The sequence below is a fragment of the Panthera tigris genome, chromosome E1 (genome assembly GCF_018350195.1).
Source record: "Panthera tigris isolate Pti1 chromosome E1, P.tigris_Pti1_mat1.1, whole genome shotgun sequence".
Taxonomy (NCBI): Eukaryota; Metazoa; Chordata; class Mammalia; order Carnivora; family Felidae; genus Panthera; species Panthera tigris.
Genome location: NC_056673.1, coordinates 559,554 through 586,668, shown reverse-complemented (window position 1 = coordinate 586,668; position 27,115 = coordinate 559,554). Strand labels below are relative to the sequence as shown.

At 62.1% G+C, this 27,115-nt stretch overlaps 1 protein-coding gene across 1 annotated transcript in view; it reads right to left on the bottom strand.

The window, feature by feature from the left end:
• Positions 1-173: 173 nt before the first annotated feature.
• SPNS3 (sphingolipid transporter 3 (putative)) overlaps positions 174-27,115 on the bottom strand; it is a gene marked incomplete at its 5' end in the record, with an annotated part of 34,814 nt that continues 7,872 nt past the window's right edge. The window contains 9 exon segments of the mRNA XM_042967040.1: positions 174-336; positions 1,163-1,334; positions 1,502-1,600; positions 6,864-6,929; positions 20,772-20,961; positions 24,267-24,419; positions 25,200-25,348; positions 25,961-26,027; positions 26,768-26,919. Coding sequence (XP_042822974.1) covers positions 263-336; positions 1,163-1,334; positions 1,502-1,600; positions 6,864-6,929; positions 20,772-20,961; positions 24,267-24,419; positions 25,200-25,348; positions 25,961-26,027; positions 26,768-26,919 — 1,122 coding nt within the window.

Sequence of the window (27,115 nt, the reverse complement as noted above, 5' to 3'; positions counted from 1 at the left end):
GAAATCCACTTTTACTCGGGGCCCACAGGCAGCCAAACGGGCTGAGGACCCGGGGCTGGGCGGGCGCAGGCCCAGGCCTCCCGCCGAAGGCGCTGACAGCTCAATTCCCGCCACAGGCCCTGCCAGCTCTCTGGCTGGGAGGGAAGAAATGACAGGTGCAGCTCGGCTGGGGGCCCTGAGCCACAGCCAGAGGGGGACAGGGCCCTGATGCTGCGGCGGCCAGCGGGAGGGGTGCAGGGAGGCGGGCAGGAGGGCGGGGGCCTCAGGGGTCCTCTGTGGCAGCGCCCGCGCCAGAAAGCAGGGCTCGCCTCTCCGTGTCCTCGCCGTCCAGGGTCCCTGCGGGAGGAAGGACGCTCAGCCAGCCCTCACGGAGGCCCAGGCCCAGCTTCCGCGGCAAAATGAACTCCAGATGCAACCCTTCCCCCAAACTTCAGTGCCACCACCAGGGTCCTGGCCCCACTGCTTCCCCCGGTGATGGCAGGGCCTCCCGTGACCTCTCTGCCGACCCTCCAGTCTGTTCTCTTCTGCACGGTAAGTAAGACACCTCGGGGTCCATCTGTGGCAACCACACAGTGGCTCTGTCTCAGAGCTAAGGCCACGGGCCCTACAAGGCCCTCAATTGCCGGCTCTGGCCTCCTTTCTGCCACCTTTGTCCCCACCCCTGTCCCCTGCGTTCCTGCCCCAGCCACACTGGCCTCCTTGCCAGGCCTCAAGCACATCAGCTACATTCCCACCTCGGGACCTTTGCACTGGCCGATCCATCCTCCAGATAGCTGCAGGGCTCGCTGCCCCACCCCCAACCCTTTGCTTCAGTGTCAGTGTCACCTGTGCAGTGGGGACCCCGACGACAAGTTTCAACTTGCCCCCACGTGTCTCTCTCTCTCCCCCACTCGCCTACTTGGAGCTTCCCTGCGGCACTGGCCACCCCGAACAGTCTCTCTCTTGCGCTTCCTGTCTGGCTGCACCTTCTAGAGCCTCAGCTGCACGAGGGCTTGGACTCCGTGTTTCCCCCCTACGTCTGGCACATAGCAGGGGCGTAATGAACGAATGAGCAAATTAAAAAACAAACAAATCAGCCGGCTCAGGGGGCGGCCAGTGCGGCTTGCCCCCGGGAGCCCAGCCCCGCTCCTGGCGTAGGTGATAGGTGTGCAGGACAGGGTACCTGTGCCAGGCGCCCGGGCCCGGGCCTGGTCCCACTCCAGGCGCAGCGCCGTCAGCAGGAAGCAGCCCCCGCCCAGGGCAATGACAAATGCACAGCACAGGAAACTCTGCTGGAGGCTGAGGAAGGCCTGCAGGTAGGAGTCTGGGCGCCCGGCCCTCAGGGTGCTGGACACCTGCAGAGAGAGGCCGGCCTGCAGGTAGGAGTCTGGGCGCCCGGCCCTCGGGGTGCTGGACACCCGCAGAGAGACGCCGGCCTGCCGGCCTTGGTGGTCCCCCCCCCCACGCCCACCGAGGAGCCACCCCTCCCCTCCACCACACCCACCGAGAAGCCACTCCTCACCAGTCCAGTAAGGTAAGGGCTGCTGGCGTCCCCCAGGATGTGGCCCACTGTGATCTGCAAAGCCTCTGCTGTCCCCCGGCACCTGGGCACCACCACGGACTGCAAAACACAGGACACCGGGGCAGCCCCCAAGCAAGGGCAGAGTGTGGGTGCCTCTGGTCCCCACCTGCCAAGGACCTGCCTGGAGGGCAGCTGGGCTGGCCGAGCGAGTGGGAAGGAAGGGGGTCAGCAAAGCCCCAGCACTAGGACGTCAGGCCCCTCCGAGGGATGGGGGCGCCGAGGCCCCTGATGAGGCCTGCTCTCGAGGGTTTGCTCTTGGACGGGGCAGGGGCCAGGCCTGGCTCTGACTCGTGGTTTCGGGGCCGGGGCGTCCCAGCTCAGGGCCCAGGAGGCGGGCCGGCCTGGCCGGGAGAGGACGCACGGCCGGGTGTCTGTGTGTGTGGGTGCTGGGCTCAGTGGCACCGAGGGCTCAGCCCCTCTCTCGGGAAGTTCGAGCCCCACTGGGTGGACACACAGTGGCAGACAGCGTGGCTGGAGAGACCCCCGCGACCCCATGGAGGGAGGTGGGGGATTAAGAGCGTGAATTCCGAAGTCAGGAATGTCTGGGTTCCAATCCCACTCGCTGGCTGTGTGCCTTCAGGCAAGTCACTGTGCCTTTCTGTGCCTCAGTCTCCCCATCGCCACACGGGGATGATAACTAGCTGCTGGAGGGATGTGCTCGTGGCCATTCTTCCTCTGGTACCTGGAGGCTTCGTGGGGACGTCAGACCGAAATAGTGCCCTTTGGCCCCAGGAGGCAGAGGGTTTCCAGACATTTGAAGGTGGTATGGCCTCTGCCTGCCAGGCCCTCCCCGCTCAGGTCCAGCTGGAGCATCTCCACCGGTCCCTCGGGACTGAGCTCCCAGAGGTCAGAGGCCTGCCCTGAGCTCCCACAGCCCCCGAGCGCGCCCCTAACTGAACACACAGCCCCCACGCTGGAAGGTTCCCCCTTCGTCCCCCCCAACACACACCCCTCCGTCGTCTGGACGGCAAAGCCCCTGTCGGAGTTCTCTGGAGGTTCCTGGATTACAGCAGGATGCCAGGCCCAGAGCAGACTACGAAAGTCTGCCAAGCAAACGAGTCCAGTAGAACCATCTGGAAGACCAGTCCCAGGACAAACCCAGCCAGAAGTCAGGGTTGCAGCAGGGGAGGGGAGGGGAGGAGCAGGAGGAGGGGTCCAAGCAGAGGCCAGGCGGTCACACAGTCCTAAGGGGGAGCTCCCCACCCCAGAGCCCCATCCCCAGCACCTAGTGGAGGATAACAATTAGCATTTATTGAGTGCCTCGTGCATGCATTTTATGCACCTCATGTATACATTTTACAGATCCACTCAACCACCCCACGAGCGAGGTATGATCGTCATCCACGGGTCCCAGATGAGGAAATTCTCCGCAGGAAGGGAAGTAACCTGTCCGCGGTCACCCAGCCAGGAAACAGCAGGACAGGCATTTGAGCCTCCGGAATCTGACCTTTGACCACTTGGCTGTTAGGAGCAGGGAGGAGCCTGTCCAGCAGTGTCTGCTATGAGACACTTGGAAACGCGGAAGGACGAGGAGGGCAAGCTCACGCAGCCCCGCACGTGGGCAACTGGCAGAGAGAGCAGGGAAGGGCGTCCCAGGCAGGGAACAGAGTGAGCAGAGGTGTGAGGCAGGGGCCCAGCGCCTGGAGCCCCAGGACGGGCAGGCAGGGCCAGGCAGCAGGAGTGGGTGACAACTGGCTGCCCCCGGTCACTGACAGACACTCTGTCCAGGTGGCGAGAGAGGCTGAACCTCTAACCCTGACTGGGACCTGCCGACGGGCCAGAGCAGGAGCTGACCGTGGCTTTGCACCTTCAGGGAGTGCTTCCCCCTTGCCTGTAATTATGTGATTACCCACGGGTGGCTCTGGGGGGACAAGCAGGTGACTCCTAGAGGGTGGGCCCCGCATGTCTGGAAAAGTCCTTGCCGGCTGCTTGGACCCTCAGAGTAAGGTCCAGACAGCTGGTCCTTCCCACACCCCCCAGGAGCTGCTGGGCCCAGACCAAGACAGGTCGGTCCCCTGCCCGTTCTGGGTCCTGCTGCCTCCAAGGGGGGTGGGGGGCAAAGCTGGCCCTGCCCACAGCGGGAGAGCCCAGCAGGTAATTTTAGACGTTACAGGCTTTGGCTTCCTAAAACAGCTCCCTCTATTCTGAGACAAAGCGCCTCTGTTTCTGGCTTTCCCTTCTCAGAAGAGCTGTTCCCTTTCCAGCCTGGGACATAACCAGCATCGGCCGAGGGCCCACAGAAAGTCCGAGCGGCAACCATCAGGTGCAAACTCCCTGGCAGCCTGCCTCCTGCATCCCCCCTCGGCCCTCACCCCAGACTCGCTGGGGAGGGTGAGACAGACGGGTGGGCAGAGCAGGGAAGCATTGAGACAAGGGCCCAGAAGAACAGGAGGGAGATAACCCTCGAGGGGGGGGGAGAAATCTGCTGAGGAGGTGGGGGGTGCGCCTGGCGGCTGGATTCCAGGACCGCGGAGGAAGAGGCAGTGAGTTCCACTTCTGCTCAACTCCCTGCTGCCAGGGGCAGGTACCCCTGTGGGGCCCACACGGACAGGAGGCTGGGGAGGGAGCCGGAGGCGCCATCAGCAGGGGGAGCTCAGCCTGGGGACGGGGGCGGACCCAGGCTGGGCAGACCAGATCCAGGGGAGCGGGACCCTCCGGGCAGGGCGGGGGTGCTGGAGGCGTGCCTGGGGCCAGGGGGTGAGCTTCTTGTCCGGGGGCTTGGGGTCAAGGGACCGACTGTGCCAGTCAGAGTCCCGCAGGGGTTCACAGCCTGGGGAGCCGGGCGCGTTAGACCAGTGTTCTCCCAGGGCGCTCTGAGGAGCCTATGGGCACCACGGGGGACGTCCGTTAGAAAGGCACAGCCTGGACCCCAGCATGGACCCACTGAACCAGACTCTGAGGACAAAACGTCCCCCACACCTGGTTCTCACGCTCACTGAGGTCTGAGAGCCCCTGGACCACACAGCTGCTGAGGTGTCTTCCCCGGCCTCTGGGTTGTCGTGTAGGTAAGAGGGTCAGAGAGAGCACCGTCCCTCAGCGGGACTGACGTGGGGCCGGGGAGCCCACACTGACCCCCAGGAACAGGCAGGTGCGGGATGCCAGCAGGGATACGGGCCTCCTCGGTCCCGGTCCCTCCTTGGGCCTCAGGAGCCAGCACCTGCCAGCAGATGGGACCTCCGTGCTCTCCCTGCCCAGAGCTCACCCCGCTGGGCCTGGACCCGTCTCCACCACCCTGCCCTGCCTGCCCCTGGGGGTGCTCCTGTCTCACCTCTGGAAAAGCATCACCAGCTTCCGGCTACCTTCCAGCTCCCTCCCTCCCTCCCTCCCTTCCTTCCTGCCTCCCTCCCTGCCTTCTCCCCTGCCGTTCCCCCTGCCTCCATCCCTCCCTCCCCTCCTCCCTGCCCTCCAGCCCCTGTCACCACCCATGCTCACGCCTTACAACACGCACCTTGTCACTCACAGCCTGCTCCCCACCTGCATGTGGCCCAAGACCACTCCCTCCCGGAGCCCCTACTTTCCCTGTCGGGGACTGAGCTCCAAAGTCTGCAAAGTTGGCCCAGCTTTGGCCACTGACTGTCTGACGTCAATCCTTCACTAAGGGTTTCAGGAAGGTGGGAAGCAGGGAAGGGGACCAGGAAAGTCTCCTGGGGTGCAGAGACTTGCTACGCTTTGGGGCCTTGGGGCCGGAGGTCTCCAAGCCAGGGGAGGAACAGAGGGAGCCCCAGGTCACACCTAGCACAGCCCCCAGGGCAGCCCCAGCCTGCTCCCAGCAGAGCCCCAGCTGGGTCAAACCACGGCTGGCTGGCCCTGTCGCCCCTCCCCTGCCCCCAACACACACACACACACACACACACACACACACACACACAGTGCCACAAAGAGCCTGGCTCGGCCAGGTTAATCATTCCTGCAAACACAGACACTGGGGTGCCCCGGGCACGGCCCTCACACATCTGCGGCTGCCATGTGGAAAGGGACAGTGCCCTGGGGGGCGGGTTTCAGCTCCACCTGAATGCCCAGATGTCAGGGTGGGGGGTAGTCAGGCTCCCGGTGCCTGAAAGTGGGCCACCCCCCGAAGAAGACATTTACGAAGGCTTGGCTGCCGCTACCCCGCTCTGCCTGCCAGGCCGGACAAGGAGACTGAGGCCCAGGGCCGTTCATCCTCTCTGTGGCCGAGTCTGGGCTGGAGAGAAGGGCAGAAACGACCACCAGCCCTGCAGCTGATCCGCCCCGGGAGTCAAAGGGCAGCGTGGGCTACACCTGCCGAGCCTGGGCCGTGGTGGGGGTGCAGACCATCTAGGCCGTGTGTGAGCAGGCCTCGTGGGCTCGTTAAATGATCGTGCCTCCCCACAGCCCCCTCGAAGTCGCATGGAGGGCACAGGACTCGAGAAGGTGGAGAGGGCTCTGTGGAGCCCCGGCCAGCATCCTGCCAGAGCTTCCCTCGGTCGCCTCGTTCGCCCTCACAGTAACCACGAGTATTTCAGAGTTTTTCACCCCACTGTGCACACGGGGAAACTGAGGCTCGGAGACACGGAATGACTTGCCCATGACACACACAGCTAGTAAGCGGCAGGAGTGGGGCTGAAAGCTAGGCGTCTCCTCCGTCCAGGACCAGGCCCGGCAGCTGGTCACCACAGGACAGCTGTCAGCCTGTCGCCAGGCTCCTGGGCTCCCCTGTGCACGGTGTTGGACTATGCCAGGACTTGAGGGGGCAGGAGGGCTCGTAGGGGTCCCCAGGTCTGGGTCCCACAAGGGCACAGCTCACCAGTGTTCCAAGTGCTCTCCTGATGGCTCCCGGAGGGAGGCAGGGAGGCTGGGCAGAGAGCGTGAGGCTCAGGGACGGCCACGCTGGACTCTGGACGTAGTGGAGTCACGTGGTCGGGCCTCACTTTAGCCTGAGCCGGCCCCTGGCCTCGCAGACCGTGACATGGGAGCCGAGGCAGCCTGGACCCACCTGGCTTGTGGCTGTAACCCTGAAGTCCCACATCCCCGTCCACACACCCAGAGCTTGTGGACAAGTACAGTCAAGAAAGAGGGAGGGGAGGCGTCAAAAAAGCCTGGGCCCCTGTCCTGGCTCGGTGCCTCTGCATGCTGGGCGACTTTGGCCCGGGTACCTGCCTTCTCTGAGCCTCCGTTGGCTCATCTGCAAAATGCAGCCAATGGTCAAAGGATATGTTTGAGAGTGTCAGGAAGGCCCCGTCCAAGGAAACTGTCCAATGACTTCAGTCCCCCGCCCCATGGTCTCTGAAGCCCCTCCCAGCTTCCAGGCCAGCGGACAGCAGAGACCCAGCCCCACACCTACCAGCAGGATGTCGGCAACCACCGCCCAGTTGCAGGACAGAAGCAGCTCCCCGAGGGCCAGGAGCACCTGTGGACAAGGACCCTGGTCACCGACCCTCCCTGCCGGGTCTCTTCCCGCCTGCAGAGAGAGACCGAGGCCGCACAGAGAAGGGCGCCATCAGATCTGCTGGGGGAGGCGAGGCCTGAGCTGCGTCTTTGGTTCCAGCAGCCTCCAGGGTGGGCAGACATTCCCGTCTGGGCGGGCTGGCGGCCATGACCCAGAGGAGAGCGCCAGGCCCCGGGCCTGGGAACAGCCTGCTCCCTGATGGACGGCCCCCAGGCCCAGCTGCTGAGGTCCCCCACGGGGCCCCAGGAAGAGGCAGCCAGGACTTCTGGGCCACTTGAAAGCTGGGAAAACAGACTGGAGAGGAGAGAGGCCCAGGGACTGAATAGTTTGCTCACCCCTCCTGTGTTCCCCTAAGGCCTGCATACGCTGAAAAGGTACACACAGTGGGCCAGCCCACCTGCCTGGCCCGGGCACTCCATCTACAGTCCCTCCCAGGCTACCTCCTTCCCAGGCCCCTTGAGCAGCACAGGGGAGGCCAGCAAGGCCGAGCCGGGGGCAGGGCCAAGGTTTCCCAGGGGTCACCGGCTGGCTCAGGGCAAAGCCGGCCTGGAGCGTGACTCCTGGGCCCTGGCCAGCGGCCCACCCCCTTCCCCGATACCTGTGGGGCTGGTTTAACTCTGTGTGCCCCCCTCCCTGCCCCACTGTCTGCCGGGGACCAGGGGCCACTGTGGGCCTGCCCCACCCAGCAACCTGAGTCCCTGCCTCTGCAGAGGATTGGGACAATCCTCATACCCCTCGCTCAGGAAGAGTTTAATGAAGCGGCAAGAAGGGGAAAAAAGGCATTTCTCAGAGCTTCCAGGAGCTTATGCTGGAGTGGAATTAGTCATTCCTGGAGTCACGGGGCTGTGCTGGGGCGGCCCAGGCTCTGGTCCCCAAAGGCCCGTGACACTCAGGGCAGAGGAAGTGAAGGAGCCCGGTCACCTGCCACGTACCGGGCGCGTCCACTCTCGCGACATCCACCCACGCCCTCAGCCATTTCGTGTGGCCCGTCCCCAGGCCCGCCTCACACATCAAGCCTCCTTCAGGTGAACCCCTCACCCCTGCGCTGGCCCTGTGCAGGTCGAGGCTGGAAGAGGAAGTCGGAGGAAAGGCCAGGATGGGGAGGGCCTGGGGGGAGGTGGCGCTGAGAGCAGGGGGGAGGCAGGATCTGCGGAGGAGCCCCCCAGGGAGGCAAGAAGCTGGGCTGCACCCACCGCCTGGCCTGGCCTCCACCCCGGCCTGGGGAGCTGTGCCGGCAGATCAACCCCCCTCCCCCCCCCCTCCCGGCCTGGGGCTGGGCCTGGTGGGAATCAGGAAGTCCCCGGGGGCAGGTCCGGGCTGCAGACCCACATTCCAGCCTGACAGTCTTGCCAACCCAGGCCTGTGAGGCCACATGAAAGCCCAGGGCGCTCTCACGCCCTCCCCTCTGCTTCTCGGTCTGGGCCTCCACCTGGGCGGCGGCGGTGCCCTCCTCACATCCTGCACCACGGCCGGCCGTGTCTCTCCCCCGCTCCCCCACAGCCACATGACACACGGAAATACATTCTCCTTCCTCCGGCTGCGGCAGGGTGGATCCCGACCCCAAAATAGAGCCCGCAGAGGGAGGCCGCAGCCACAGGCCGCCCGGGGATGCCAGGTTTCCTGAAACACACCTGGAAATCCTCGAGGGGCGAAGGCCGGGCCGGGAGAGGCTGGCTTCTTCCTCACCCTGTAATTACCGGCCTCCCCAGGCTCCAGGAGGGCCGGCCCGCCCTGCCCCGCCCTGTCCTGCCCGGCCACCCCGGAGGTCACCGCCCTCTGGGCCTGGGTCTCCCCGGTACCGCGTGGTGAGGACCCAGGCGCCTCCGGCACCCCCGGCCTGTGCTTCTGTGTCCCCAGCAGGCTGAGTGCAAACTCAGAGCTCAGAGGCTCCCGTGACTACATCAGACCCCGGCTCCACAGGTCAACAACCAGCCCGAAAGGGCCCCGGTTTGAGGCCAAGCCAGCAGGAGGAGGCGCCGGCCATTCAGAGCCCTGCTCCGTGGGCGCCCCAGCCCTGCAGCCCCAGGCACCACCCAGACACCCTCCTGTGCCTCTCAGCGGGCCGAGTCCCCCAGCTCGAGCTGGTTCTCTCCTCCGGCCCCTGTCACCCAGCGTGGCCGAGCCGGCAGGACAGGCCCCAGCACAGACCGGCCGCCAGCAGCTCCCTCTCCTCTGGGAAAGCCTGCTGTACCCTGTCACTCGAGCAGGACACGGGGCCGTGGGGCTCCTGCATCCTCGACGCCCCTCAGCCCTGCTCAGTCCTCCCGTCCTCTCCTCCTCAGCAGTTTCCCAGGCCCCACCATCCCTCCCAACGCCAGCCCTGGAGGGGACTTCCAAAAGGGAAATCGGACCCTGCCCTCGTCCCCTTTGCGCCTGTGCTGGCTTCCCTGCACGCTGACTTAGTTCCCCGGGCGAGAGGGCCTGGGAACGCTGCCCGGAGCCTGAGAAACCAGGAGCCCCTCGGCCTCTGGCCGCTTCCATTTCAGACTCAGGAGGATTTCCCCCTCGAGCTGGGGCAGCGGTGGTGAATATCCCCAGCCTTAGTCACCCCCGGTCAGAGATGCAAGGCGCACGCTGTGACACGTGCACACGCACTCACATACACAGACCCACACACGTGCACGCTTACATAGACGCTCGTAACCTGGGACGCACACACACTCACCACAAGTACACGCATGTGCGGCGAGCAGGGATGACTCTGGAGGCGACACCACGTGCGGTAAAAGCACCCGCCAAACAGTGGCAAACGCGCTGGGACAGGCGTGCCGGGGTGAACGAGCACGCACACCTGTGTCCTTGCGGCCTCCCAACTCGGACAGCAAGTTGTGCACACACACGTGCACGTGCACACACAGGTGGGCTTGGGGAAGGAGACGGTGAGCAGCCCCGTCGCGGTGCCCGCGGCAGGGAGGGCCAGTTACTGGGCTCTGACACGCAAAGACTGGATTCTGGGCCTCGCCAGAAAGGGAAGAGAGGAACCCCCGCGGGCTCAGAGGACCGGGGCAGAGCCCAGACGCCATGCTGCCCTTTCTCGGATCAACTCCGTCCGTGCCCAGTGAGCCTGAGCCAGTCGGGACGGGCCCCGGGCACAGACGGGCCTCCAGCAAGCTGCCACGCCGCTGGCACACGTCGGCCCTGGGCCTGCCAACCGGTAATTGCAGGGACTGGCTTCAGGCACGAGGGCACCACTCGGCTCCCCAGGGCTCGCGGCAGCCCAGCGGGCAGGCGAGGCCTCAGAGCTCCGACATCCTCCGGGATGATTCGGCAGACCGTGGCCTCCCCGGGTGGGTGCTGCTTCCCACCCAGCAGGGGACGCCTGCTGGGTCCAGGGACGCGTGGCCCTGAGGGGAAGGGCAGGTGGGCCTCCCCCGGCGGCGCTGGTTACTCCAGCAAAAGGTGCGGGGGGAAAAGGGGAGAGCCCCCAGAACCGGGGTGTCTGCCCAGCACATCTGGCCCCCGCAGGGGCCAGAGAGCAGGTGGCATGGCCACCCCAGAATCCTTAGCTGCCCCTGACCACAGCTATGGTGGGCACACGTCCTTGTGGGCCCCCGCCATGGGCGGTGGTGGGGCAGACACGTCTAACCCTGGTCCTTGCTCAGGAATCTTCAAGGCTGAGGAGGGTGGCGTCCACTCCCGGATGTGAAGGCCTTTGTGACAGGAAAGCTGGCTCTCATGGGGCCAGATGATCTAGTTTGGGCTGCAAGGGGCCTTAAACATCATCGGGGGCAACTTCTGTGTAAAGACAGAGAGGGTCAGACTGTGTCACAGACTTTCCTTCCTCCCAAAAGTAAAAAGTAATAATTCAGAAAAAAGTTGTTGTTCCTCAAAGAAAAGAACAAAACCTAAGGAGATCAATGTTCCATACCGACAGCCAAGGGAAGATACACTCTGGAGTAGAGTATAGAACTTCTCACCTCACCCCCCCCCCACAAGCCCCCGTAGCTAGAGGGAAGTCAGCTGAGGAGGGGTCCCTTGTTCCCGCTCCTGAGAACCGAGGGGAAGATGCTGGGAGAATCGGGGGAAAGTGGAGAAAAGCAAACAATGACCCAGTTCTGATTCCGCTCGAGGCCAATAAGTTAAGTAGAAGGAGGGCCACGCACATGAGGGAGACTTTCCGCACGCCCAGAGGACAGCCAGCCCAGGGGGGCTCACAAAGTCTCCTCGCCGCCTGACAGAGCCCTGCAAGCCTCTCAGGTGACAGAACACCCAAAGCACAGACTTCAGACTGTAGCCCCTTTGAGGGGAGAATGTCCCCAGGGAAGGCTGGAGAGCGAGGGCAGAGCCACCACGCGGGGTCAGGGCAAGTTCAGCATCGGCGCAGAGCCGCCCAGGCCCAGGCCCAGGCCCAGGCTCGGCACAGAAGGAACGAGAGGGAACGAGACGGATCATCGACAGACCGGCTAGCGCCTTCCCAGCCCACACGCTTGAAGGCATGAGCTGCTGGATGAAAGGGGCCCACACAGCAAGCAACAGCGGCGAAGGGCTGAGGTCCTCAGTCCGCGATGCCCCCACGTCCGAGTGCAGCCAACAAGCACTCGGTGAGCTGGGGGGTGGCTCCCTGCCCAGTCGGGCCTTCAGATGAAACCACAGACCCGGCCAACACCCTCCGCGGCCTGTGGAGGACCCAGCTGGGCCAGACCGGACACGTGCGTTGTCTTGAACTGCTACGTTCGGGGATGATTTGCTTCACGACACAGGATGACTAATACGCTGGTTGGGCCGTGAATTTCAAGAATAAATAATGAACTCTCCAGGCATCCAGGTGGAAACAGTGAGTCGGCATTCAGGGCTTTTTTGAACGTGAGGCAAACTTTATTCTCCACGGCAATACTTGTGGCCAAAAGACAACAGAGCAAACGCCAAGCTACAGGGAAGTAACACGTGACCCGAGAGTCTTAGACCCAGTTAGATGATGTTCAGGTGAACAATCAAAGGGAAGATGGCCCCACAGATGGGCGGACGGAAGACACACGGTCTCTCTAGGCACAAATTACTTGACCCCAGAAACCACCCAGGTAGGGGCTGAACCCGAACAAAGACCGGGAACGGAGGGTCCCCGTGAACAGACGGTTGGTGGGTGCTGAGCCCATCCCATCTGGGACCCCTCCCAGATGACAGTGAGGGGCACGCTTGGACAGCAGGCTGTGGGGGGTGTAACTCCAGCAAAAGTGAAAAGTCACACACGCCAGGAGCCTGGGGAGAGAAGAAGGGGGCGTACGAGAAGGTAGGGGCTCCCTTCCACGGTCGGATTCACCAGTAAGTCCAAAATCTTAAAATCGATGTGAACTTAAAAATCACTTCAAGTTCTTCAGGTAAATTCATATAAACATATTAGACATATTGTAGGATTCCATTTATAGGAACTACCCAGAATGAACAAATCTATAAAGACAGGAAGTGGATTAGTGGTTACCCACGGCTGGCCTGGGGCAGGTTGGGGGCAAATGGGAGAGACTGATGAACAGATATAAAAATTCTTTTTGGGGTGATGAAAATGTTCCAAAGTTGATAGCGATGATTGTGCAGTTCTGAATATACAAAAGGCCAATGAAGTGTACATTTTGAAGGGGCGACTGGCACATCTCAATCCACCTGGTTTTAAAATTATATGACTATGGGGCACCTGGGTGGTCAGTAGGTTAAGCGTCCAACTTCGACTCAGGTCATGATCTCGCGGGTTCGTGAGTTCCAGCCCCGCGTCGGGCTCCGTGCTGACAGCTCAGAGCCCGGAACAAGCTTCGGATTCTGGGTCTCCCTCTCTCTCTCTGCCCCTCCCCCGCTCATGCTCTGTCTCTCCCTCAAAAATAAATAAACATTAAAAAAAATTTTTTAAATAAATAAATAAAAGTAAAACAAAATAAAATTACATAACTATATGGCCTCAGTTTAATAAGAATATTTCTAGAAACATAAATGGGTGTACATATATAGAGAGATACACATGGAATGATCGTCACCTGATTAGATAACAAAAGCAGCAGGAAGTACTTAGAGTCCAGCCGTGGTCCCCCCCACCTCCGTCCACGCGCACCCCTGGCCCACCCCTCTCTGCCTCGCGGCTCTGCCCGACCGCCAACACTTCTCTCCTGAGCTTCAGACTCAAATCGCAACATCTCCAGCTGATGTCCTAGGAGGCATCTTGAGTTTAACATGTCTAAAATAAAATTCCTAACCCACCCGTCCGAAACAAGGCCGCACCTCCCTCAGTCTCCCGGGTCAGTGAATGGCAGCTCGGCCTCTGGTGGCCGGCGGAAACCCCGGGTCGTTCCGGCTCCTCCCGCCCCTGCCCTGATACCGACCCACCAGGAAATCCTGTTGGTTCCACTTCCAAAACATACCGAGAATCTGACCACTTCTCCACTCGCCCCGCCCCACCCTGGTCCCAGCCAAACCAGCCCGTGCCCTTCTTAGGAAGCCTCCTAACCGGTTTCCCTGTTTCTGTGTCCTTTCTTATCCTTTCACAACACGACAACCAGAGAGACCCCGTTCAACCACGAGGAAGATGGTGGCAAAGTGGCCCCCGCATCCTCATGCATCTTGGAACCCACACCCCGCGCGGCCACGGCGAACCCGGTTGGCCCGTACCTCGCTCTGGCGGGCAAGATAGGGCAGCGGGGCCTCTCCTGACCTGGGCCTCGGGAGACTTGGCCGCCTCCCCCTTGTGCCTTCCTGGAGGCTGCCGTGAGGGAAGGCAGTCTACTTGGAGGAGGACCCAGCAATAGACGGATGTGAGGAGGCCAGTGTGGACACCCCGTCTGCCGGGTGCAGGCTGCCACGTGAGTGGGCACAGGCAGGACCCGCCAACCCGCTGAATCGTAAGAAACAATAAATCATCGTTGTTTGGGATGATTTGTTACACAGCAGCAGGTAACTGATACAAAGCCACAAGTCGGATCATTTCACACCTGGCCAGAGGGCCTGAGGGATTTCCCACTTGGCTCAGGCTGGAAGCCAAGGTCTCACGCGGATAGGGCTCTACGCAGCCTGTACCCACGGGGGTCGCCTCTGATCTCGCGTCCCGTGCTCCTCCCCGGCTGGCCTGGCTCCACCACGTTTGCCCAAACACACCAGCCATGCCTCCCGCTGGGCGTTTGCACTGGCTGCTCCCCCTGCATCAGGCTTCCCCTCACTGCACCTCATGTCCACCCGGCTCCTTCCCTCACCACATCTCAGCAAGGCCTCGCTGACCACCTGGCCCTGCCCCGGCCCCTCCTCATGTCGCTTTCCCTGCTCTGTTATTCTCCCCACCTAACGTATCATTTATTTTGCAGGGTTCCTATATCACACGCATATCCTGCCTGATCTGTTCAACGGTGGATCCTCAGAGGCTGAAACGGTGCCGGCACACAGGAGGAGCTCGGGTGACAGGAGGAGTCACCGTGAGGTGACTGAAGGTCTCTGCCCGTTCTGGCTGGGACCCGCTTCCCAGCAGCCTTGCCCCTCGGAGCCCAGCAGGGCTTTAACGGTGAAACCCCCACCCCAGGGTTTCTCGCCTGAGCGGCCAGAAGAACAGGGCGGACCAGGGGATCCCGGGTGGCCCACACCTGCGGGGCTTCGGGGCTGCGTGCCCGGACCCCTCCCCCATGGCTGGTGGTCAACGGGACCCAGAGCACAGTGGGGGAGGAGCCCAAAACAGCCGCTGTGGTATCCCCACGTGCTTTCTCAAAAGCCCCATAAAAGACCGAATCCCCGCTCAATTCTGAGCAAGCAGTTGTGACTGGAGCAAAGAACCCAAAGCAGGAAAGATGATGCTGTGTAACTTTCGAGGGTAAGTCACACACAGCAATACGGCGTCACCTGGCTCTCTCTGGACGCTAGTCCTCGGGGGCCGGCCACCACGTTGCGAGGAAGCCCCGGCCACGTGGAGAGGTCACGGGCAGCCGGTCCAGCCACCAGCTCCAGCCGAGGCCCGGCCAATGGCTGGCATCCACCACCCCATCCTGACCAATTACCCTCAAGCAGAAGAGACAAGTCATCCCCGGTCCCAACCTGCCCAAACTGCAAATTCATGAGCAAAATGAGTATTTTTGTTGCTCGAAACCGCTGAGTGTCATCACATTCCCATAGTAACTAGAACAGGCACAGAAGAAGGCTCCTCGGTGAAACCAAGAGGCCAGCACTAGGCCCCCGCGTTACAGAGAATCGGGGCTCGGCCAGGCCAGGGTCTCACCCCGGCTCACACAGCAAGCAAGTGCAGAAGCAGAAACAACACGAGATCTCCCTGATGCCTCGAGGCTCGATGCCTGCCCACTCCCCTCCCCTGACCCAGCCCCTCCATCGGGACCACAAAGCCCCCCGCCCCCTCCCCCCGGGGATGTCCTCCGGCCACGGGGGCCGGCAGTGCTGGAGCCCCCGCCTTGGGCTCGGTCCGGTCCTTCGGCCGAGTACCAGGCCTTCTCCTCTGAAGGGCAGTGACTCTGGGAAGGAGGCCAAGGAAGGGTGTGTGCCAAGCCCTGCTGTGCGTGTCTGGATCCTAATTAACAGCTGAGAAGCCCACTTCCCCTGCCAAGGACCCGGAAGGAGGGAGGGATGGAACCCTCGGTGCCTGCAGGTGGGTGTCCAGCGCAGGGCTCCCCGGGGAAGGCCCCGGACCAGACGCCATAAGGTCAGGAAACCTCACCGCCATGAAACACACGGCGCAGGCTGGTCCCAGCCTCAGGCGATGCGGGGTGGCACAAAGTGCCGCCCAGATCCCTCTTCGCTGAGCTACCCTCAGCGCGTGTGCAGACACGCGTGTGCACACACGTGCGCCCAGTCATCCGCTGCCCTGAGACACGTGGATGTGCACACTCACGCACAGACCCGTACGCGAAACGGCACACGCAGACACGTCCCCACACATCGTGCGCGTCCAGGGCAGACACACATCCGGGCTCGTACAGAATGAACACGCGTCCGTGCACGTCCAGGCCGAACACACGTACGCGCAACCAAGCACAGACCGATCGTGAAGGTGCCCGGAGATGCACACGTGGAAGCATGTGTGTCCACACCCGTATTCACAGACCCGAATACATCCACCCTGAAAAGCACACTCACATGGGCACACACGCCCGCATTTCCACGTGCCCTTCCCAGGACGTCGGATCGGTCTCCCGGGATGACAGAGGTGGTGCGGGAAGAACCAATGTGGTTTCTGGGATCTGAGAAAGTGAAGGGACACACGGCCAGTTGGACAGAGCAGACACAGGGACTCCGGATTTTGAACAGAAGTCAATTCCTCAGTCGCCTTTGGACATCGTTTCGTTGCTGTTGTTTTAATGTTTACTCATTTTTGAGAGACAGAGAGAGAGAGAGAGAGAGAGAGAGAGCGCACAAGCGGGGGGGGGGGGCAGAGACAGAAGGAGACACAGAACCCAAGCAGGCTCCAGGCTCTGAGCTGTCGGCACAGAGCCCGACACGGGGCTCAAACTCACAGACCATGAGATCGTGACCTGAGCCGAAGTCGGATGCTTAAACCACTGAGCCCCCAGGCATCCCTTGGACATCGTTTCAGACGCTGACCCTGTAATGTCCCCCAAACCCGATGATGCTCCTGCATGGTGAGCCGCAGCCATTTCCCACCCATTAAGGTTTTAGGGGTGACGTCGTGTCCCGTGGCCCCAGACTCCACGTCTAACTCCCCACAGCCCCCTCCCCCAGGATGCCGGCCTGCCGTCACTGCACCCTCCCCAAATCCATAGCTCCCGGCCAGGGTCCTCTCCCTGGTGGTGGCCACACAGGCTAGTGTCTCAGAGGCCTCCGCACCCCCTCCTTCTCTCACACCCCGCGTGGACTCATCGGGAAATTCCTCCGAGATGTACCTGGGATCCACCCGCTTCTTCCGCCTCCACGGCAGCGGCTCGAGCCCACACCCCGCGTCACCTGGATGGGGGCAGGGGTCTAGCCCCACCCACGCCTATGACCACAGAAGCCGGACTGATTCCACCGAACATGGGCCGATAACAGAAGAACAATAGAGAAAATCAATACAACAAAGCTGGCAGCAAAATGGATGAGGCTTTCGCGACACCGACCAGGAGGAAAGCACAGAACACTCGGGTCCCCAAAACCAGCAACGGAAAAGGCACGTCCCGCCAACCTCAGGGAGCCGAGAGGGGAAAAGGGAATATACCAGGCACAACTATACCCCAACAAACCAGACACCTAGACAAAGGCACAGATTCTCGGAAAGCCGCCAACTATCAAAAATGACATAAAAGGAAATCAAAAGCCTTAACTGATCTATAACAAGTAAATATTGAGTCAGTGATCAGAAAACTTCCCACAACAAAAAGCCCAGAACCATATGGCTTCACTGGTGAATTCTAAAAATGTCTAAAGATGAACGAACGCAAGTCCTTCCCAAACTCTTCCAGAAAATCAAAGAGGAAGAAGCATGTGTCAACACGTTCCTCGGGGCCGTTATCCTGATGCCAAAACCGCAAAGACCACATTCCTCGTGAACACGCGGCAGTCGGTGCGCTGAAGCAGATTTGATGAAGGACAAACCACACGGTCGTGTCCACAGATGCAGAAAACAGGAGCCAGATGCCCCCTCCTCAGTGCAAACCCCCCCACCCTCCGCAAAAGCTGGACCTGCTCTCTGCCCCTCCCCCACTCGTTCTCACTCTCTCAGGAATAAATAAACATTTGGGGCGCCTGGGGGGCTCAGTCGGTTGAGCGTCCGACTTCGGCTCAGGTCACGATCTCACGGTTCGTGGGTTCGAGCCCAGCATCGGGCTCCGTGCTGACAGCTCAGAGCCTGGAGCCTGTTTCAGGTTCTGTGTCTCCCTCTCTCTCTGCCCCTCCCCCGCTCACACTCTGTCTCTCTCTTTCTGTCAAAATAATAAATAAACATTAAAAAAAATTTAATAGAAAAAACAAATGAATGTTTCGGGTGGCTGGTGATGTAGCCATCCACTCAGCAAGTGGTGACCCCCCCCCCTCAAGTACCTGGCGCTGTGTTTCAGGCCGAGAGCTGAGGAAGGTGGGACCCCCCGGGCCCCTGGGCTGGGACAGGGGTCAGAGCATAAGTAACTGTGGCCTAAAGAAGACCTCACAGAGAGCAGGAGGGTGGGAGTGGGGGGCAGGTGGAGCCCAGCAATTCCGGAGGGCTCCACGGAGGAGGGGTGCGGAGGGAGCCAAGGGAGGGTCGGCCGGACAGACGTGGGGACCAGGAGGGGCCCTGGCGTCAGCACTGCAGGGGACATGGCTGGTCAAGGGAGTCATGAGGGGCTTCGAGCCCCCCGAGAGGAGCTAGGCTCAGTTCCAGAGGCGCCAGGGGCCCCGGAAGGTCCGCGGTGTCTCTGGCAGTGGGCAGGTGAACAGACCAGGAAGGGGCTCCTGGCACCAGTCCCACAGACAGACGGCAGGAGCCGTGCCAGGCAGAGGGCCCGAATCTCAAGCCGGAACGTCAGTTAGAGGCACAGACGGAGCCATGGAAGGGCTTCTGCTCAGGAGGCCCGGAAGGTTCCACGCTGCTCCTGGAAGGCGGGAGCCTGGCTGCTGGCTTGGTGCCGCTGGGTCCCACGCCAGGCCCACACACGAGTCACGGAGGGAGCAGCCTCCCAGCATCGGAGGGACGCGCCCCCGGCCTGCCCACCATCCGGCCCGCAGCCCCTCACCCCTGCGGCAGGCCCAGAGAAGAGTTTCTTCCACTCTGTCAACCGGGACGCAATGTCACTTCTAGACGAGCCATCCAGCCCTGGAGATACGCCAGGCTGCAGAGGGGGAGACAGCTGTGTCCCCTAAACACAGCCAAGGAGCCGCCTCCCAGAGCCAAACAGGACGGTGGCAGAAGCAGAACTGGCAGGGGACTGGGCCCCAGCCGATGCAGGGACGGCCTTTGACAGACCTCCATCTGCCTGCAAGGTCAGGCCCGCTGAGCCCCAGCAGCCGAGACTCTGGCCCCACTCAGGGAGCTGCTCCCTCGGCCCGGATGCCAGTAAGCATCTAGGCACTTATTAGCACCTACTGTATGCCGGGCTCCGTTCCTCCCCCACGGGAGCGACAAGAGTCAGCAGGGCATGAAGGACACAGACTATGGGCTGGCTCTCAGCTCTGTCTGTCCCACTATCTGTGTTCTGTCTCCGGCCTCAGTCTCCCAATCTGTAAGTGGGGGTGAGAAAGCCCTTCCCCCACTGTTAGCAGCGCTAACAGGACCCGTCTGTCCTCCGGGAATTTCGGCAGAAGCCCACCCAGACCTTCAGAGACACGCCATCCCCTCCCTCAGGACCTGGGGAGAGAAACGACGGCCCCGTATGGCCCCCTCCCCCTGGCTTCTAGAGGGAAGGCTGCAGGCGTGGGCTGGGGAGGGTTAACCTGAAGAGTAGGAGAGCTGGCGAGGGGCTCCGAGTGACCCAGCCACAGACAGAGGACACGAGCCAGCGGAGTGCTGGGGCCGCCTGAGTGGAGCTCACACAGGGCACCGTGGGGGCACCCGTTCGTGTCACCCAGGGGCACGAGGATGCAGGCCCCGAGCCCCTCCCCAGGGCATCCAGGGTCCGACAGACGCCAGGCAGAGGAGGCAGGCCTGAGGGTCACGAGAGGGGAGCCCCGGTGGTGGGTCCAGCAGGACCAGCTGAGCCGAGAGGAGGGACGCCTTGGAAGACGACCTGCAGCAGTAATTGGATGTTGCAAATGCCGGGGCTCCAAAAAGTGCCCCCGAGAGAGCGACCCGTGCTGGTCAGCCAGCATCTGGAAGCTGGCACCAGGAGGACACAGACACTCGGGGAAAACCCACTCTGGGCACGGTAACACGTGCCCCATTTCAGGCCGTCCTTCCCGCCTGCCCAGCCCGGAGCGGGGCCAGGGACCAGGGCAGAGGTGGACCGAGAAGAAGCAAACGGACCGCAGCTCCCTCTCGCCCCAGTGCAATATCTGGGCCTGGACAGACACTGTTTGGAAGCAGGACCAACGTGTTGACTTTCCAGTTCGCGGGTGTGACAGTGGGCTCTGGGCGTGGGTAGTTCTGGTCTCAGTGTGCTCGGTGAAGCCCACGGGCGTGTGCAGGGGCACCTGTGTCCACGGTGGGGTCCCCAGGGCCTTGGGACGGGAGAGGAGGGGAGGGGAGCCCATCTGGCTGGGGCTAGGCTGGCACCAGCTTCCCAGAATCACTGGCCCTTTCCCGCTGGTGAGACCATCAGGGCTGGGGCTTTGGGGAGCAGGGGGTGTGCATACAGCCCCACCCATACACCACGGTGCCCGAGGGACCCAAACATGCATGGAACCCAAGCGGGAACAGTGAATTCTGACGGGAGCACGGGACAGTCTGGAAAGGCTTCTGGAGGCGCAGCGTTTGAGCTGGGCCTTGCAGAAGGAGCTCAAGGGGGAACCGTGCCCCTGCAGAGGGATGGGCACAGCAAAGGCCAGCAGGTGTGAGCTCATCACTGGCACGGCCACAGGGTGGGGCACACGGAGGGGTATGACGGAATAGAGCCCGGAAGACGAGAGAGCATCCGATTGCTGCCTTTACAGCGGCGTCGGCACGGGCCATGGCCAATCTGGGCTTCACTCCCCTCACCTGTCACCCCATCTCTCCTGGCTCTCACAGCACATCCGAGGAACAAATGCGTCCCACCGTCTCCCATCAGAGCCTTCACCAGCAGCTCAGAGCCAGAAAGGCTCAGGCTCAAACCCCAGTTCTGTTCCTCCCTAGCGGTGCCACTCTGGGTAAGCCTCAGTTTACGCATCTGTAAAATGGGGGTAGCAGGCTGTCCCTGGACGGAGTGATAAACATAATGTACGTAAAACCTGGCCCGGCGTCGGCCCACGCGAACAAGCAGCACCCACCCACACCACCAGCGGGCACTCACTTACATAGGAGGCCAGGAACGTGGTCGGGGCCAGGATGAGAGCCAGGTAGAGGCAGGGGGCTGCGACCAGAAGGCTGCCGGCGCAGAGGAGGGGCTCGGCCCGAGGGTTGACTTTCTGGTACCTCCTGGAAGCCTCTGCTCCCAGGACAACTCCAATGATGCCAGTCACGACAGTCAGCGCCCCAAAAATCAGGCTGATGGGAAAGAGCAGAGCAGGGTTACTCGGCCAGGTGGGGGTAGCCCTGTCCTGGGGTTCAGCCCCTGCCCCGAGTGTGTGATCGGGCACCGACAGGAGTGTGGCTGTGGGCCCCCTCCCCTCCCTCCTACCAATGCTCCTGGGTCCTCAGGGCCCCTCCCTCCATTTTCCTTCCTGCCTCGTCCTGGGGAGGTCACTGGCCACCAGGGTGGCTGCCCCAGCAGGCCTCACTGCTCAAACAGCCCCTCCTAACTGCACTCCCTGTCCCTACTCCCGGACCCGCTTCCCCTACACCTGACCCCCTCCTGCACCTGCTGCCTGGGGAAGGGTTCCTCAGACCGAATGCCAAGCAGGTCCCCAGAGGGTGCTTTCTAAAATACAGGTTTGAAAAAATAATAATACAGCGTGCCCCCCCCCTGCCTAAAACTCCCCACCAGCTCTCAGACACCACTGGATTTGGTGCCAACTCATCGCGGCCCGTGTGGCCCTCCGTGGTCTGACCCTGGCTGACCTCAACCCCATCCCCCAGCTCCAACCTCTGCCCCCAGATGGGCTCTTGTCCCCACCTCATACTTTTATCCCTACATCCGGACACTCCTCACTAGTTTTCCCACCTACTGAACTCCTACTCATCCGTCAAGACCCATCACAAGATCCCCTCTTTGGAGATGCCTTCCTCTGTCCCCTTGCTGATTCCTTCACTCCCTTCACTTCCCAGATCCGCTTCTGTGTTTCTACCCTCAAGGTCATTCACTAGCCTGCTGATTCCTGGAGGACACAAACCAGGTGTGCCTTAATCTCCCGACTACGCTAGCAACACAGAACCTGGAGTACAAGAGACAGTCCCAGAACTTCTGGGCAGACAGCCGCAGGGGGCAAGGTGGAGGAAGGATAAGGCAAGGTCACTCAGCTAATGCAGCAGCAGAGCCAGGATCTCAATGCCCACCTGCCCCCCCGCCCAGCCTCCTTTTAAAGGGGTTCAAGGGACGCCGACCTAGACGAACCATGGGTGTAGTCGGGGCCTCTCCAGCGCTCGGTGGCCTCCCGTTGTCCTCGGGCCAGCTCTGCGGACCGGCCCCTGCTGCCCGTGTGGCATCTCGCCCTTCTCTCTCCACCCCCACCTCTGCACAAATGACTGTGGGTTCTCCGGACTCACCCATCTTCCGGCCCCCCTGGCCTGGAGCACCACTGCCCCACCCACCCCCTCCCACCGCCAGCACCCCCTCCTGGCCCAAGCATTTCCAGAAGTGCGCAGATGGCCTCCGGTATGGCGGGGTGATGACCGTTCACCAAGATGCAACACGACAGGTGCGAGACTGTGCTTACTGACAGACCGAGTCTCCCCAAAACCGCCTTTCCTCTAAACAGCTTCTGTGAAATATCCATCCCACAGGCTGAGGACGGTGGGCTAATCCCCCTGCCCCACCCCCTTGGTGAACAGGAGGGAGTGTAGGGCCCAGAGAGGGCAGGGACCTGCCCCAGGTCACACAGCCCCTCACTGGCACAGCCAGGACCTCCTGACGAAGCACGTGTTGGCCTTAGGCAGCTTAAAGGTGCCCAGCAACCCTTCCCAGGCTACAAGCTGCACAAGGTTCTGGCTCAGGCCAGTTGAGTGACCCCGAATCCTGGAAGAATGCTGTCTACCTTGGAGTCCGGGTCTGAGCTGGCCCTGGAAGATTCTGGAGACCTTCCTGAGACTTAGGATTCATTATTCAGACAGGGCCCTCCACTGGCCCCCACACAGGAGGTGTGGCCAGAGGACAGGCCCAGCCGCCAAGCTACCCCCAACCCACAAGACCTTCCCAGAATCGGACTCTCAGAGCCAAGAGGGTCCTTAACGTCCTGCAAGTTCCACACTGACCCTCTGTACAATAGCCGTGGCAAGCAGCTGTCCAACTCCCACTTACATGCCCTGAGGGGCGGGAAGCTCACTACCACCATACAGCCCCTTCCACAGGGGCCAGCTCTGAGTGTTGGAAGTTCTCCCAGGGGCTAAGCCAGCATCCTTGTCCTGAAGCTTCCCTCCCTCGACGCACCCTCACCGTGGGGCCTACCCTAACCGCAGAGGGTGTGTTAATAGCTGAGGTCCATGCAGAACCCCAACACCAGGACCTTCTACCTACCCTGTGGCAGGCTGAGTAATGCCCCCCAAGATGTCTATGCCCTAATCTCTGGAACCTTTACAAAGGTGATTGCATTAAGGGTCTTGAGAAGGGGACATTAGCACCCATTAACCGAGGCCCTCCATTTAATCGCCAGCATCTCTAGAAGAGGGAAGCGGAGGGAGACGTGAGACACAACAGGACAAGGCAACGTGACCACAGCTGTGGAGACTCTGGACGCGGCCACAAGCCAAGGGACACCAGCAGCCCCCGGAGGTGACGAGGCAGGAAGGACCATCCCCTGGACCCTGGGAGGGCACGTGGCCCAGTGCAACCATCTGGACGCGAGGCCTCAGGCTCTCTGACAAAGGGACTCGCTTGCCCAGGGACACACAGCCACTGAACGCTAGACACACAAGTGAGTCCCGTGTCCCATGTTTTCAAGCTGCTGCGGGACTTTTAGGGCCCAGTCTTTGTCTCCAGGGAGGTGACAGTCTGGCTGTAGCTGCAAGGCCAGCATCACAATCCGTGTGGTCCATGCATTCACTCATCACTGCTGCCTCCTCCCGGCCCCCGCGGTGCTCCAGGAAGCGCCCCCAGCGAGGTGCGCAGATGTTCAAGTCCAGCAGGAACCGGCGTCTCCAGAGGCGACAGGACGTGGCGCTAAGACCACCAGCTCTGGAGTCCGAGGGGCTTGAACCTGCCTCCGCCACGTGCTGCTGGGACAAGTCACTTAATTTTCTGAACTTCTGTCTCCTCATTTGCAACAGGACTAATCGGGTTTGTTATTACAACACCTCTGAGGATTCTTCACGTAAAATGCTCAGCTAACGTTAAAGGTTAAGAAGTAACGATGGGAAGACAGAAGGGGACCTACGGGCAGAGGGCCCAGCTCGGGCATGGGGCATTCCGGAAATCACACGGAGCTCTCTCTGTGTCCCCAGAGAGGAGGCCAAGGAGACCGAGACGGAAGCATCGCCCCACAGGCCCTGCAGAAGCCTCACCCGCCTGCCAAGTGCCTCCCGGACCCCCACAGTGGCTCAAGAGCAGGGAGACTGGGGCCCAGAGGGGACGAGGCTGCCACCTACGGCCGCCCGGAGGTACAGGAGCTCAGCCAGAGTGGGAACCTGGCCTGCAGTCTGCCAGCAAGGCCCCAAGTCCCGGGGCACGTGCCCGCCCAGGGCTCCCAGCACCCCCTCACCTGTCCTGGCTGTTGCACGGCTCCTGGAGGCAAGGACGCTGCAGTCCATGCACCACACGGGCCTCGAACAGAAATTTGGGGGCCCAGAAGCCCAGAGCTCCAGTCACAAAGGCGATGGCAGTCACCCCAAGGGTGGACCACACAAAGCTCCAGCTGCAAGAGAAAGCGCCCTGGCTGACACCCCCAGAAAGGGCTGTGGCCGCAGGGCCCCTCTGCTCCTGTCACTGCCCTCCCAGGTCACCCAGGCTCCGGACCCTCCCCGCCACAGCCCCCGCCACACCCCCATTCTCGCTGGGCCTTCCCCCCTCCTCTCTGCAGGACCAGCTCTCCCCGTCCAGGAAGGCCCAAACCCAACAGCACGTTCTCCAGGAAGCCGCCCCCTGCCCCCACCTTCCTCCCAGCGCCCCCCCCCCCCCAGTCGCATGGCTCTGTATCAAAGAGAGCGAGAGCCGGGGCCTGTCCGCACCCCACATTCCAGTAAGTCATGAGGCCGGGAGTGCAGTTGACTGGGGCCGCCTCCCCGCCCATGCCTGGAACAGAAAGAGGATGGACGCACTCCCACGAGGTTTGCAGAGGTGAGTGATTAACTCCCAGCATCCTCCCGGCAACCCGGGGAGAATTATGTCCGCTGAATAAATGAGGGGAGTGAGGTTCCAAGTCTCAGGTCACTCGGGGATAAGGCCCTGGCAGAGCTCACTCTGCCTCCCTCCCTCCCTTCCGGTCCCCATTCTGTCACAGGCAGGCAGGCAGGCGCAGGGAGCCTCCAACTGAGGGAGGGGCACCTAAGCTGGTGAGTGGGAGCTCAGAGGAGGAAGAAGGCTGTGAACATCGGGACAGTCACGGAGGGCTCCCTGGAGGCGGAGAGAGGCAGGTCAGCAATGCTAGGGCAGACAGGATTTTTGGTGACGTGCAGGGAGGAGCAGGGACACTCACTTTCTCCCCAGGTATCTGACGTCCTCCCACCAGCTGCTCCTTGGGCCCCCCATGGCCACCTCCTCCTGCTTCTCAGCAGCTCCCCGGGGAGGGTCTGGAACCAGCACGATAAGCAGGACCAAGGCTACAGCTTCCAGGCAGGGCATGACCTGGGCACGGAGGACCCAGGATCTCAGGGCCACACATACACCCCTGCGACCCAGGAGATCCTGCACGTGGCTGAACCATGTGGCCCAGGCTCCGGGAGCCTCTGTGCCCTGGGAGGGGTGGGGCAGGGGGCTCGTTTCCTGACTGCCCCTCACCCCTCACCCCTGGGAATGCAGCCTCTTTGGGGAGTAGGGTCCCCCTGGGACTTCCCTCCACACGGTCTGTTCAGTGATTGCTCTCTTGGGGTCCGTGAGCCCACGTGGCTGAGGACTGGCACCGACTGGGGTTCTCGCCGCCTCCACCTGCCAGGCCACTTCTGCCCTGGGATGTCCCCACCCTTGTCTGTCCACCTCTGAGGTTCCAGGAGGCAGCACGTACTGCCCCCGCTCTGCAAGCCACTTGCTTGAGCTCGCGGCCTGAGCAGACCCAGCAGCCAGCATCTGAATCCAAGGCCGTGACCTCCACAGTTCACGTTCTGTCAAACGTCCGAAGCTGCCAACGTCTGACCACCCCCCACGGCGCCAGCTACCGTGCCAAGTGGCGAAGGCCACTGGAGGCTGGAAAGTCCCTGCCTGCCCAGGGGGATCAGAGGAAGAACAGGAGGCTGGACTCACTCGGAGGGCCCAGCGCCAGTTCCCGGTCAGCTGCAACACGGCCGAGCCCAGCATGTAGCCCAGACCACTGCGACAGAGGATGGACAAGGGGGTGGGCAGTGAGGGGGGGGGGGGCAGTGGGGGGGAGGGGATGGGCAGTGAGGGGGAGGGGCAAGGGGATGGGCAGTGGTGGGGAGGGGAACGGGAGTGAGGGGGGAAGGGCAAGGGGATGGGCAGTGGGGGAGGCCCAGCCTGAGCCCAAGGCTGCAAGGCCAGCCTGAGCTGGGGCGCCCCACCCCAAGGGGCTGGCTCTCTGCTGCTCACAGCCCTGTCACAGGAAAAGTGAGCCACATGAGGCCCAGATGTCCACTGCCCTTGGTCAAGTCACCGGTGACCTCTGGCTTCAGGCCCGTCTCCAGCACCACTGCCCCTGCCTCCCTATCCAAGGACCCAAGGCTCAGCCCTGCCTGAGTCAGGCAATGCCAGGAAACCTGGCTCAGAGCTCTTGGGCCCGACTGCAAATCCACTCTGACCTCCCCCACCCAGGGGAGCCCGCCCCGGCCCCACACGCTTCCCCAAGCAGGCCTTCCCAAGCGTCCCACGGGGTAGGAGGCATCTTGATTCCCTCGAACCCTCAACACAGCCCATCAGCCAGTGTTCTTGCCCCCCCTTTACAGATGAGGAAACCGAGGCCCGGAGTGGTAAAGGGACAAAGCGAGGAAGGAGCCCTCCTGGTCTGATGATGCCCTCCTACCCCAGCCCAGACTATTCTGGCTCCTTTGGGCCTCAGTTTACCGCCTGGGGAAGCGGGTCCTGGGTGGCACCAACCTTCCGACAGGGATAAAGATGTAGAAGATGGCCAGCACCCGGGTCCGCTGGTCCCTCACAAAGAGGTCGCCCAGAATGGTGGGTGCGATGGTGGAGTAGCTGGCTGAGCCGGTGCCCACGACTCCCCGGGACAGGAAGAACAGCCAGGAATACTGGGCAGGCAGGCGCAAGACCCCAGTGAGCCCCAGGATCACCCTCGGGGTGAGGGACCTGAGCGAGTGTCCGAGGCCCCAGGTCCTGGTGACAGGAGCCCCCCCCCCCCCCGGGGGGGGGTGGAGGAGGGGATCTGGGCTCAAAGACGCCTGGCTACCCGCCCAGCCCAGGTCTCCACATCACACGGGTGCCCCC